The 14,081-nt window shown below is 35.5% G+C and overlaps 1 protein-coding gene across 18 annotated transcripts in view; it reads left to right on the top strand.

The window, feature by feature from the left end:
* Positions 1–14,081, top strand: part of WDSUB1 (WD repeat, sterile alpha motif and U-box domain containing 1) — a 68,234-nt gene that overhangs the window by 17,869 nt on the left and 36,284 nt on the right. For 11 of the 18 annotated variants that reach the window (XM_086355374.1, XM_086355384.1, XM_086355390.1 and 8 more), the window contains exons 6-9: positions 11,024–11,057; positions 12,332–12,372; positions 12,453–12,559; positions 13,514–13,690. The exons of 4 other annotated variants lie outside the window; for them this stretch is intronic. In XM_086355374.1, the coding sequence (XP_086211500.1) occupies positions 11,024–11,057; positions 12,332–12,372; positions 12,453–12,559; positions 13,514–13,690 (359 nt within the window). Of the gene's footprint in view, positions 1–963; positions 1,436–11,023; positions 11,058–12,331; positions 12,373–12,452; positions 12,560–13,513; positions 13,691–14,081 lie in introns of those variants that run through there. 3 more of the 18 variants (XR_015146883.1, XR_015146884.1, XM_086355463.1) reach the window with 2 other exon arrangements.

The following is a 14,081-nucleotide window of genomic DNA, read 5'->3' as shown; positions in this document are numbered from 1 at the left end:
TGTGGACAGCAGCCCGCCAGGCTCCTCTGTCCATGGGATTCTCCAGGTAATAATACAGGAGTGGGTTGCCAGTTCCTCCTCCAGTGGTATGTGATAGGAATCCAATTTAATTTCTTTCCATATGGGTATCCAGTTGTCCCAGTACAAAGTGAAAAGATAATCTTTTCTTCACCATTTTAATATCCCACCTTGTCAGAAGTCAGTGATCATATATGTGTGGGTATTTTTCACAACCTATTATTCTCTTCTGTTTACCCTTGCTCTAATATCTTTCTGTATTTTTGAGGCTTTATAACTTGACTTTTCCTGACATTTGACACTTTCATGTGAGTTTTAGAGTTAGTTTGTCATACTGTCTCTCCAGTTCCTCCCGCTACACAAAAAAACCTGTTTGGAGTTTGACTGGGATTGTATTGAGTTTGATAAATTTGGGGAGAATTGATGTCTTTTATGGTATTGAGTCTCCAACCCATGAATGTGGCATATTTTTTCACTTGTCTTTTGACTTCCCTTGATAATATCTCTCAGTAGAAGATAGTTTATTTGTCACCCTCTGTAGAGACCCTGATGCTGGGAAGGATTGGGGGCAGGAGGAGAAGGGGACAACAGAGGATGAGATGGCTGGATGGCATTACCGACTCGATGCACATGAGTTTGGGTGAACTCCGGGAGTTGGTGATGGACAGGGAGGCCTGGTGTGCAGTGATTCATGGGGTTGCAAAGAGTCAGACATGACTGAGCGAGTGAACTGAGAGATCTTCCTCATCTTTTGTTAGATTTATTCCAGGCTCTTTTTTGTTGCTATTATAAAAGATGTGGCTAATATAGGGAAATATATATGGAAAGACAATTGAGTTTTCTGTGAAGATTCTAATTTTGAATTTTTTGTATCTAAAATCATACCCTGTGTTAATGATGTTTTTGTCTCTTCCTTTTTGATTCTTGCCTTCCCTTGTGGCTCAGCTGGTAAAGAATCCACCTGCAATGCAGGAGACCTGGGTTTGATCCCTGGGTTGGGAAGATCCCCTAGAGAAGGGAAAGGCTACTCACATCAGTTTTCTGGCCTAGAGAATTCCATGGACTGCATAGTGACTGAACGACTGACTTCACTTCACTTTGCTGAACTGGCTAACACTGCCAGGATAATGAAAACAGTGATATAGCAAACCTTGTCTGACGTATTTTGCAGAGGGAAAGCTGTCATTAAGTGTGATCACTGTAGGTTTTAGGAGATAAGCTTTATTAGCTCTTCTGTTTCTTCTAGTTTGTAAGATTTTTTTTTCATTAATAGGTATTATAGTTCATCAAATGATTTTTCATGCATCTTTTGAGATCATATGATTTTTCTTCTTTATCCTATTAGTGTCATAAATTATGCTGATTTTTATAAATCTGGTTTATACATGTTAAACCAGTCTTGCTTTGTTGGGATAAATACAACTTAGGACATACTGTTTTTTTGTATTGCTATAGAGAAGTCAGTTTTATTCTAACTAACTGTAGCTTTTTGGAGGTAATTCATATTTTTTTCACTGGCTGCTCACACATTTTATCTTGTAGTTTTCTGCACATTTACTTTGTATCTAGATATGGGTTTCTTTTTGCTTAGTTTGCTTAGAATTTAATGAACTTCTTAAACTCGTAGACTATCACTTTGGGGAGAAATTCTTATTCATTATCTCTTCCAATATTGCCTCTGTCCTTTTCTCTCCAATTCTGGCACTCTAAATGCACAAAATACCTTCTCACTGTAAACTTGTCTCTTGTTCTCTTTTCTGTATTTTTTTATTCTTTTGCTTGAGCTTTGTTCTGAATGGTTTCATCTTTACTTATTCACTCCTTAGTTTTATCTAATGTGCTATTAAAGTGGTCCATTGAAGAATTGTTGATTTTTGGTTATTTTTTGATTCTAGAATTTTTATTTGGTTATTTTTCAGGTATGCCATGTCAGTTATGATTTCTAGGTCTCTGTTGAAAATTTTGTCTTGGCTTTTATTTTTCAAAGCTTTAATTTGTGAAGCTATTGGTTTAGTACACAGCAGCATTATTCCGATCTTTCCAATGTGATCACATAGGCCGTAGCATTCAAACCCTCATTCATGTCTCTCTGCAGCAGTTTTGGCTCCAGCCAAGATATTTAAGCTTCTAACCTGTACTTGAAGTGTTCTGGACCAAGCCTGATAGTTCTTTCCTCCATATGTTCCAATCCTTGACAAATAATCAGCCACCTAATTAGATACATTGCCATTATTTTAATGTGAAAAACTCATGAAAATATTAATAGTTCATCATCAAAAAGTATTTTTAAAAATTCTCCTTTAGCCTAGGATTGAAATTACTGCAAAGTTGAATTTCCTCTTACTGTTTTTGGAAGATACATTTTGCATTCTTTCTTAAGAAGTTAATAACAAATTGGTTAGGTATGAAATTCAAGTATTTATGGCTTTCTTATATGCCCAGTTCTCTGCCACTTGCAATAGAGCATATAAAAGGAACTATAAGACAGTGTTTGTGCCCTTGAAGTTGTTTTACTTCTCTGTTCTGATTTTTGATGTTCATAGTGATAAACACTGCAAGATCTTAATGTGCCCTTACCCTCTGAATTACAGAAGTGTCAAGTGATGCTCAATAATGTTTCTGTGTTAAGTTCACTTTATAGCATTCCTGTTTTTTTATTAACTTGTGTACATACATGAATCTTTAAAAAATTTGTTTTTAGTTTTTGGCTGTGCTTCACTGCTGCATGTGGAGAAGGCAATGGCAGCCCACTCCAGTATTCTTGCTTGGAGAATCCCAAGGACAGAGGAGCCTGGTGGGCTGCTGTCTATGGGGTCGCAGAGTCGGACACGACTGAAGTGACTTAGCAGCAGCAGCAGCAGCATTGCTGCATGTAGGTTTTGTCTAATTTTGGCAAGCGGGGGCTACTGTCTGGTTAGAGTGCACGGGGCTTCTCATAGCAGTGGCTTCTCTTGTCTCAGATCACAGGCCCTAGGATGTGAGGGCTTCGGTAGTTGCAGCACACAGGCTTAGTTGCTCCACAGCATGTGGGAGCTTTCTGATCCAGGGATCAAACCAGTGTCCCCTGCTTTGCAAGGTGGATTCTTAACCACTGGACCACCAGCGAAGCCCTGTATATGTGAATTTTAATTAACCCATTATATCAACTAGAATAATGTACCTTTCCCAAGTCATTCTGGATAAGTGGAGTTTTACATTATTAACTGCTTTTGGAATGTGGTGCTGTTCTAGGCCACATTCAAATATTCTTCTGGATGTTTTTATTTTTAGTTTATTTGGATAAATATATAAGCAGGCGAATGGGTTGGAAATGTAAATTAGTGAAGTATAAACATTTAATTTTTAGAATTGAGAGATGCTTAAATCATACTTGATTAATGGATAGATAACCAGTTAGCTGGTCAATGATAGAGAGATTCCATTTGTGACTAAAAGTCATTGGTAAGATAGAATGGATACATATGATAAAGAGGGAGTCAGTGGGAAAAAGCGATTAGGATAAAAATACATGTGAGTATAAGTAACTAGACAAGAAAAAAATAAATGAACAGAATAGGATTGTAGGACAGAAAGTGTTGTACAGTGTAGGACAGAAAGGAAGTTGTATAGGGTATAGATTTGGGCTGACCATGTAAAAAGCAGTTTAGAATTTGTATATACAGATATTATATCTGTATATTCTCCAGGCCAGAATACTGGTGTGGGTAGCCTTTCCCTTCTCCAGGGGATCTTCCCAATCCAGGGATTGAACCCAGGTCTCCCACATTGCAGGTGGATTCTTTACCAGCTCAGTCACCAGGGAAGAGATGATAGAGGATATCATTACAATTTTCATGTCGTAGATTTAGGAGAACTATTGAAACTTTTAAAGCATGTCTAACACATTTCTTGGCTGTGGAAAATGGGTGAAGTAAAGACATTGAATCATCGTTTAGGACAGTAGTTCTCATTGCTTTTTGGTCCTAGGATTCCTTGACCCTCTTAAGTTATTGAGGACTCCTCCAAAGAGCTTTTGCTCAACATGTAAGGGTTACGTATATTGCTATTTACAGAAAATAAAGCTAAGGAGATTCTAAAACATTTTTAATTTATTTAAAAACAATAATAATAAACTCATTGCATATTAACAGATCATTTTCCTTAGGAGAAATAAAACCAAACATAGAAAAGTGGCATTCTTTTACATTTACGAATATCTCTTTGATATTGGATTAGTGGAAAGTACATAGATTCTCATATCTGTTTCACACATTTCATTAGCTCTCAGGGCTCTGATAGGATCATATGTCATCCAGCAAAATGTGTAGGAACTTTTTCTCTCCATCTTCCTCCACATCTCTCCTCTGTTCATTTTCCTCTAGTCCCTTAGCAGAATTTGTATTTTGTTTCCTGCTTGCTTCTCTTGATCCAGCCAGATAAAATTAATGTTTTATGAATTAGATTCTATTCCAGCAGGAAGAGTCTGTCTTTGTAATCCAAATGGAGGCTGCCTCTTTCCAAAAATTCTCTGTTCTAGTAGTTAGAATTCTTTGGAAATCAGTTTGAGAATGGCCATCATTGTTAAAAGTTGAGTTCAAAAAGAACACCCTTTTTTCTTCTTGAGTGGAAAACTAATAAGAGAAATACTGAGTAGACACACTAGATAAGAGGACTGTAGAACTGCAGTCAACTTGCTTACCTGCTCTTGGGTGGAATGTACCACTTCATACTTTGCCTGCAAGGGCAGATCAGAAAAAAGGAAAATCCAGGAGAGGCTGAGCCACATGGCCCAGTGTCTTCCCCAGACTTTACAGTCACATGTCATTCCTTTTCTGCTAAGCAAAGAAGGGAGAATACAGACCAGAAATCTTATTCCTGAAAGAGTGGGAAGTAAATGTTCCCCTCTTCTCAACAAAATGCTTATTTATGTTTTTTTCTTTTATAAATGTAGAGAACAGAGTTTTATTGTCATAAATTAGTAGTAGCTTAACAACCACCCTCTCTCACTCAGCAGTGACTATTGTGAGAAGGCTTAAGGTCACCTTTCCAAAACTCAAATTGTCATTTATTTCTCTGTACTCTCTACAACATTGTTAACAAAACTGTTGAACAAGTTAGTTAGCTGGACAGAGCCCACATTAGTTTATCATGAGGGTTATCAGATATTACATGACTTGAAAAACAGATGTCTTATGAAAACTGTAGTGAAATCTGAATAACCATGCCATCTATTTTTTATAAGTTTTTAGGCTAAAACTGTCAAGGTGTGTACTCAGTATGGATCAGTTTTAATTTTAATACATTCATAGGAGATGTTCTAGGAAGTGTAAAATCCAGAAACATGGTACTGAGTTTTAATCCCAGCCCTGCCATGTACTAGCAGTACAACCTTGAACAAGTGTAGTTCCATATCTTCTCTCAGCTTCATTTTTCTAAATTATAAAATGGGGGAAATCAGAATACTTTCCTCATAAGATTGTTATGAAGCTTAACTAAGAAAATGCAGGCAAAGCATTTATTATATTTGGGGCACAATAATTGCTCAGTCTAGGTATATTAAATATATGTCCCAATGATATTATTGTTCAGTCTCTAAGTCATGTATGACTCTTTGTGACCCCAGGGAATGCAGCTCACCAGGCTTCCCTGTCCTTCACTATCTCCTGGAGCTTGCTCAAATTCATGTCCATTGTATCAATGATGCCATCCAGCCATCTCATCCTCTGTTGCCCCCTTCTCCTCCTGCCCTTAATTTTTCCCAGCATCAGGGACTTATCCAGCAAGTCGGCTCTTCACATCAGGTGGCCACAGTGTTGGAGCTTCAGCTTCGATATCAGTCCTTCCAATGAATATTCAAGGTTGATTTCCTTTAGGGTAGACTGGTTTGATCTCCTTGCTGTCTAAGGGACTCTCAACAGTCTTCTCCAGCATCACAGTTTGAAAGCATCAATTCTTTGGTGCTCAGCCTTCTTTATTGTCCAACTGTTAAATCTGTACCTGACTACTGGAAAAACCATAGCTTTGACTGTACAGAACTTTGTTGGCAAAGTGATGTGTCTGTTTTTTTAATATGCTGTTCAGTTTGTCATAACTTTACTTCCAAGGAGCAAGCATATTTAATTTCATGGCTGCAGTCACCATTTGCAGTGACATTGGAGCCCAAGAAAATAAAATCTGTCACTGTTTCCATTTGTTACTCCATCTATTTTCCATGGAATGATGGGACTGGATGCCATGACCTTAGTTTTTTGAACATTGAGTTTTAAGCCAACTTTTTCACTCTTTCACTTTCATCAAGAGGCTGTTTAGTTTCTCTTTGCTTTTTGCCATTAGAGTGGTATCATTTGCATATCTGAGGTTGTTGATATTTCTCCCTGCAATCTTGATTCCAGCATGTGATTCATCCAGGCCGGCATTTTGCATGATGCACTTTGCATATAAGTTAAATAGGCAGGGTGACAATGTACATCCTTGATACATTCTTTTCCCAATTATTTTTATGTATTATTTTTTGTAATCCAGAGCATTGGACATGTGTATAACATGTAACATTAGTTTATCCCCTGATTTTCTGACTTCTGCTTTTTCTGGGTTAAGTTTTAGCTGTTGATCTATATTGAGGAGCATTATGAAACAGCTGTTTGAAACTTACCATGTGATTATGTTTCATGGAATCATCTCTATAAAGACCTTAGGGGAAATAATTCCTATAGACGTCAGTCTAAACAACTGACGTCCCTTTCCCGAGCATTGGGTTTGTGTTTCTGTCTTAAACTGTATAACAGATGGTGTTTCCTTTTTTGAATTGCTATTGAAGAAACTCAGAAACAGATTTGCAGCCCTTTAATAGCAAAGTGGACTCTTATGTTGTGACATCTATTTTGAATACTAATCTTTTTTAAAATATATATATTTTATTGAAGTATAGTTGGCTTACAATGTTTCAGGTTCACAGCAAGGTTGATTCAGTTATACAAAACACATATTATTTTTGAAATTATTTTCCATCATAGGTTACTACAAGATATTGACTATAATTCCCTATGCTATACAGTAAATTTTTGTTGCATATCTGTTTTTAATTAGAAATCTACCATTCTATTTACACTAAGACAAATGGAATCAAAATGTCATAATATTTTGTTAGGCAAAAATTCATAACTTTTCTAAAATATTTATATTATACATATTTATATATATATGTATACAAAAGCTTTTCTACTACACTTGCTGAAGGCTTGAGAAAGAACATGAAAAAAAGAGATGGAGAAATTGAGAACATAAGCTAAATGAAATGAGAGCACTGAATGTGAAATAGAAAAAGTGAAACAGACTAGATAAAAGTAAAAGACTATCATATAGTCCAGTTGCTTTTAAACATGACTGCTCATTAGAAACACCTGAAGCTTTGGAGAAAAGCAATACCTGAGCATTTGTATTTTTTAAAAAATTTCAAGATAATTCTAGTATTATCTTGATTTTAAAAAGTGATTACAGGTTTTTCTATTAGATCCTAGCTTTGGTGAGATAGAGGTCTATTATTTTTCTGTTGACCAATCATGATACAGTGGTATTAAGTGAGTAATAGTTACATAATCACAATAGTAAAAGATATTTGTCAGTTTTCACAAATCAATAGCCAGATAAAAGTTAAAAGTACAGTTGCAAGCCATAATGGGAACATGATTAACCTAACTGTATAAAATAATTACATACAATTCAAGGGGTCAGTGGTAAGTGTACATATATGCACATGTTTTCATCCACCCAGCTAGTCTGTGTTTTTTGGTGCATTTAATCCATTTACATTTTAGATAATCATTGATATGTATGATCCTGTTACCATTTTCTTAACTGTTTTGGGTTTACTTTCTGTGGGTCTTTTCCTTCTCTTGTGTTTCCTATCTAGAAACAGTCCTTTATCATTTGTTGTAAAGCTGATTTGGTGGTCCTGAATTCTCTTAACTTTTGCTTGTCTGGAAAGCTTTTGATTTCTCCATCAAAGCTGAAGGAGAGTCTTGCTGGGTAGAGTATTCTTGGTTATAGGTTCTTCCCTCTCATCACTTTAAATATATCATGCCATTCCTTTCTGGTTTGTAGAGTTCCTGTTGAGAAATCAGCTAATAGCTTGATGGGAGCTCCCTTGTATGTTGTCATTTTTTCCCTTGTTGCTGTTAATATTTTCTCTCTTTAATTTTTGTCACTTTTATTACTATGTATCTCGGTGTGTTCCTCCTTGGGCTTATCCTTCCTGGGACTCTCTGTCCTTCCTGGACTTGGTTGACTACTTCCTTTCCCATGTTCAGGAAGTTTTCAGCTGTTACCTCTTCAAATAATTCCTCATGTCCTTTCTTTCTCTCTTCTCCTTCTGGGACCCCTATAGTTCAAATGTTGGTGCATTTTAGTGTTGTCCCAGAGGTCTCTTAGGCTGTCTTCATTTCTATGTTCTGTGACAGTGACTTCCACCATTATGTCCTCTAGATTATTTATCCTTTCTTCTGTCTCAGTTATTTGCTGTTGATTCCTTTTAGTGATTCATATCTGTTTGTTTGTTCTTTAGTTTCTCTTTTCTCTGAGCAGAGTTGAAGTTTTAGAGTGCCATAAAATGGGAAAGGAGTAACAAAAGACTTGGCAACTAATGCACCCTTCATAAGGGAGAAAGTGGGGTCAGGGTGACAGGGCAGATTGTGGTGGAAGGTGAGTCCTGAAAGAGTTCTGTGTAGCAAAGGCAGGATATGTATAGACTGGGGCACCAGATATTTAAAGCATTTATTTGATATTGGTGCAGGTTCTATTCAGGGAATAGTTCGAGGTTTTATATTTAATAATTTCAAGGTATTTTATGTCTTTATAGTGGTTATAATTATTTTCTTTGTCTTTGAAACCCAAATCTCAAAAACTGAAAACTATTTTTCTATAATAGTAATCTCCTTCCCTCCAAATCTAATCAGTTATCAAATTTCATTACACCTCTTTTGAATAGGAGGTGAGTTTAAAATGCTTTTAGTCTCTAAGGGTCTGCAGGTCTCTGCCCATAATCTCTATTCTTGTTCAGATTCTGTAGACTCAAAGAGTTGTTCATGCTTGGCCTTTTGCTTCTCAGATTCATTTTTATTCCTCATCAGCAAGTGAACCTGTTTCATTTTTATCGTGTCTATCTGTTGCCTACAGAATCGTTTACTGATCATCTAGCTTCTCAAGTGATATACATCATTGGGATGAGTTAGTTTTATTTTATTTTTTTTTTTTCATTTTACTATTTTATTTATTTATTTTTTTTTTATTCTTCCAATTTTATTTTATTTTTAAACTTTACATAAATGAGTTAGTTTTAATTGCACTAGTGGTAATCTCAGAGGATAGAATTTCCTTTCTGTTTAAGGATGGTAAGAAGTAATAAAGTTTTCCTTAAGAATTTTAGATATTCCAGTGATAATACCTTATACCATGAAGAATTTAGGACTACATAGAATGTCTGAGGAGAAGGCAATGGCACCCCACTCCAGTACTCTTGCCTGGAAAATCCCATGGATGGAGGAGCCTGGTGGGCTGCAGTCCATGGGGTCGCTAAGAGTCCCACACGACTGAGCGACTTCTCTTTCACTTCTCACTTTCATGCATTGGAGAAGGAAATGGCAACCCACTCCAGTGTTCTTGCTTGGAGAATCCCAGGGACGGGGGACCCTGGTGGGCTGCCATCTATGGGGTCACACAGAGTCGGACACGACTAAAGTGACTTAGCAACAACAACAACAAGAGTGTCTGTGGGGCTTCCCGGGTGATGCTAGTGGTAAAGAACCTACCTGCCAGTGCAGGAAATGTAAGAGACACAGGTTTGATCCCTGGCTTGGGAAGATCCCGTGGAGAAGGAAATGGCAACCCACTACAGTATTCTTGCTGGAGAAGCCCATGAAAAGAGGAGACTGGCAAGCTACGGTCCATCGCGTCTCAGAGTTGGATGCAACTAAAGTGTCTTAGCTCATACGCACACAAGAGTGTCTATAAATCATGTCTGGCTATGCGTATTAGCTGCTAGTATTTTCAGTGTTTTTTGGCTGTTTTTGATTTAGCATTTAATGCTCTAATTCTGTTTTTTACCATCCAGAATGCGTCTATATGCTTCTCACTTGTGTTTCAACTTGTGTTTCAATTATGTTTGAACAAAGCCTTAATTTCTATTTTGAACTTATGACAAAGATTCTATTGTCAAAATCCATTACCAATGCTATAGAGACTACTAAATAAGGAATTTTCAAAGAAATATTAAGCCTTATAATAGGTGTGACTCCTGTGGTCAGACTATAATCAGCTACTTTTAATAATAATAAAAGTGCTGTTACAGAGAGCAGTAACACTTGTTATGTTTTCTCACTTTGCAACATATGGAGGCATAACAACTGTATCCAAAGAGGGGAAAATACCACATACAAACACATTTATCTGTTGTTTTGATTATGTAATTTGTTACAGTATTGTATTTTTTTTGTATGATAATTTTTTTCACCACTAGAATAATCCCAGATAGTTGTTTTAATTTTTATAACATTGAAAGAAATCATGTAGGGACTAAATAAAGTTTAGAATTACAGTTTTAAAAAATGAGTCACATACATATTGACTAGGAATTAAAGCACAGCCATATCAATAATAAAGAACAATGCTATCCAGAATAAAAATCAAGTAGCAACTGATAGGTTTCCCTTGTAGTGGTTTTTCCCTTTGAGTTATTAACGTCCCATGAAATTGTGTCTTATTTATTCATTATAAATGCTTACTCTGTTTAGGGCTATATAGTATAAATAACATGTGCTGGTGTTTAATAAAGTTTATAACTTTCTGACAAATTTGGTATATGGTATATAGTTTTTTAAAATAAGTTTATACAATGAAAAATAGACTGTATTCTGAATGTGTGCATATCAAAATTCCAGCCTTAAAAAGTTATTAAAATGATTTACATATACAAATACTGTACTTCATTTTTGTAGAACTTTTCACCCATGATCCTTTTTTTTTTCTCTTAAAGATCAGTGGATAAGTCAGTTATAGTGTATGATACTGTAAGTACTTCACATCTTGTGTGATCTTTGTAAATTACATTTGCTTGTTAGGCTGCTGAATTTCAAGTTGAGTTAGGCAGGATAAGGAAAATGTGTATATATTTTTTTTTGTTTAGGGTGCCTTAAAAGATAATATGTACATTTCAGAAATGCTAAAATAGTTATGTAAGTAAGGTATTGGTTCTGGGTCAAGCCCTGAAATATTTCAATAATGGTTTTAAGATAGATATTTTCTGATAAAAGAAAATACCAATTTAAAGAGCACCAGTATCCAAAAAATCACTTTAAATCAATTATTCTTAAACTCTTACACCAGGATTTCATAACAACAAAGGATTATTTACTGGAGGGTAAGACTATACTTCTAGGTATCATTTCTAATAGTTTGTTACTGTATATTGGAGGGTTTTGGTAGGGCATAGCTGAAAGCTGAAAGTGACCCACTGCTTTAGAGTTGCAGCTGGATTTAGAGACTAGTATAAGGAAGAGTAGGTTATAATGGATTTGGAGAAATGGGACTTTTTGTTAGATGCATGTTACTAAAGACCGGGTGGAAGAAAATGAATGTTTAATATACTGTGAAAATATTCTCTGAGAGAAATCAATGTTACGTGGACCCTTACAGTGGTTGAATTTAGGTTGTGGCTATGCCAGCAAATGAAATAGAGATGTGAATCATCAAAGTGAGTGTGTGGCAAGTAAGGAAGCTAATAAGCTAGTCCTGCTCATGGAAGTTCCAATCACTGAGAGTTCTGGCAGGAAATGGGAAAAAGTACTCAAATGTGAAATAGATCCTTACTGTTTCTCAGGAAGCTTTCATGAAAAGTTTCACAGAAACAGCTAAAACATTAAATTTCCTCCATAAAATATTTATATAAATACATGTAGATACTGGATTGTCAGCTAAGTGCACTCAGAATTGAAGTGATTAATTTCTACTCACTGGTCTGCAGTGGGTACAAGTCAAATGCCGTAACAAAAATACAAATTATTTCATGGTTACTGTTAGTTAAGACAAATCAGCCAGGACTATATTAACCTAAAAATTTTAGCAGACAGCACTAGTAATAATTGAGAAAGAATAAAATAAGTACTTGATGATATTAGTTATAAATGCTATTATCTATTCATTGGATAAGTTTCAGCTTATATTAATGACTCAATATTATTGGAATACATAGAATATATAAACCATTCAGGTCAAGCAAGACTTTGTTAGTAACTTGATTCTTGCCTGAGTAAATATAAAGCTGTTTGTTCTGTTATTTTTTCAGAATACTGAGAATATACTTCACACACTGACTCAGCACACCAGGTCTGAACTTAACCTTGATTTGTATTAATGTAATTAAAAAATTGGTCTAAGGATATTTAATAGTTGTTTTTATTAACTAGGTATGTCACAACTTGTGCCTTTGCACCCAATATCCTTTTACTTGCTACTGGTTCAATGGACAAAACAGTGAACATCTGGCAATTTGACACGGAAACACTTTGCCGAGGTTAGTAAGGATATCATGTTAACAACAGCACCACCATTCACCATTAAAATCAGAAACTCAGTAATTTTTTGACAAATTATTCATGTTGCTTTTTTCAATATAAAGCATATATCCAAAGTTAATATAACTTGAAAGTAATTTTAGAGAACCCAGTGTTAAAGTTAACCCAGTCGTCTATGTTAAAACTATTGGTAAATGCTTTTGGGTGCACACTCGGTTACATCATACCTCCCATAGTTTTGTAAGCTCTTTATTTACACTCTGTACTGATTTTTCAGATATTAATAAATATAGCCTAGGACAAAGTAGAAATGATTGTTTTATCCCAGTGGTTTCATTTTTAGTTTGATTAAGCAGCATTGACACAATTTCGAAGTTTTATTTTTATCACTGTCAAAATTAGCTAACTAGTGGTGCTGATATGCAGATGACAGATAAAATATAATACTTCTGCCAATGCCAGTTTTATATCATGATGAACTTTTTCTGGAGTGAAAAAAGCTCCAAAAGAGTAGCATTTAATTAAATAATGCTTTAATTATATGTAGTGTTTGACTTAAAAAAAATTTTTTTAAAGATGTTAAAGTAGAAAACACAGATTTAAGAACATTTTGTTTACTTTTTAGTACAAAGTGAGAATCCTTATGTTGGGCTTCCCAGGTGGTGCTGCGGTAAAGAACCCACCTGCCAGTGCAGGAGACTTAAAGAGATGTGGGTTCAATCCCTGGGTCTGGAAGGTCCCCTGGAGGAGGGCATGGCAACCTACTCCAGTATTCTTGCCCAGAGAGTCCCTTGGACAAGAGGAGTCTGGAGGGCTACGGTCCATAGGGTCACAAAGAATTGGACATAACTGAAGCCATTTAGTACACATGCAGGAGAATCTTTTTAAAGGATATACTTTTGCTTATTATTTCACTTATCTTTTTGTTTATGAGTATTCTTTTGTTTTTTAAGCAAAGATCCCAGATCAACCAAAGCAATTTACTGAAAATTGGTCAGAGGATGATGTCTCAAACTGGCTTTGTGCCGAAGGTTTAGAAGATCTCGTTGATATTTTCAAAATGAATAACATTGATGGAAGAGAATTATTGAATCTTACAAAAGAAAGTCTAGCTGATGATTTGAAAATAGGTAAGACTAGTGAAAGAAAGTCTTAAAAACAACTTTTAATAATTTACTATGAGATTGGTTTTAATTGCATTAATGGTTTCCTCTTAGTATTCTTATTCTAGCACATTAGTTATTCTGGAATATGCTTTTGTATAAAGGAGTATGTTTTTAGTAGATTATAGAAAAGAGATGTTACATACTATTTTTTAGGTAATTAAAGCCACCATGTAACTAATTTTTAAAACATGTTTTTTAAGTTGCAATATAATGCACCCTTTTACAAGTATACAGTAGTGTAATAAGTGACTCTTAGTATACTATTCACCGATTTGTACAGCCATCACAACTGTCTAATTCCAGAACAATTTTACCACTTCAGAAAGAAACCCCATGCCCATTAGCAGTCATTCCT

Source organism: Bos grunniens, chromosome 2, assembly GCF_055505025.1.
Source record: "Bos grunniens cultivar Pamir isolate PY7600 chromosome 2, Bosgru_T2T1.0, whole genome shotgun sequence".
In the NCBI taxonomy this organism is placed as follows: Eukaryota; Metazoa; Chordata; class Mammalia; order Artiodactyla; family Bovidae; genus Bos; species Bos grunniens.
Note: the sequence above shows the minus strand (reverse complement) of the source record. Positions and strands in the feature narration are given on the sequence as shown.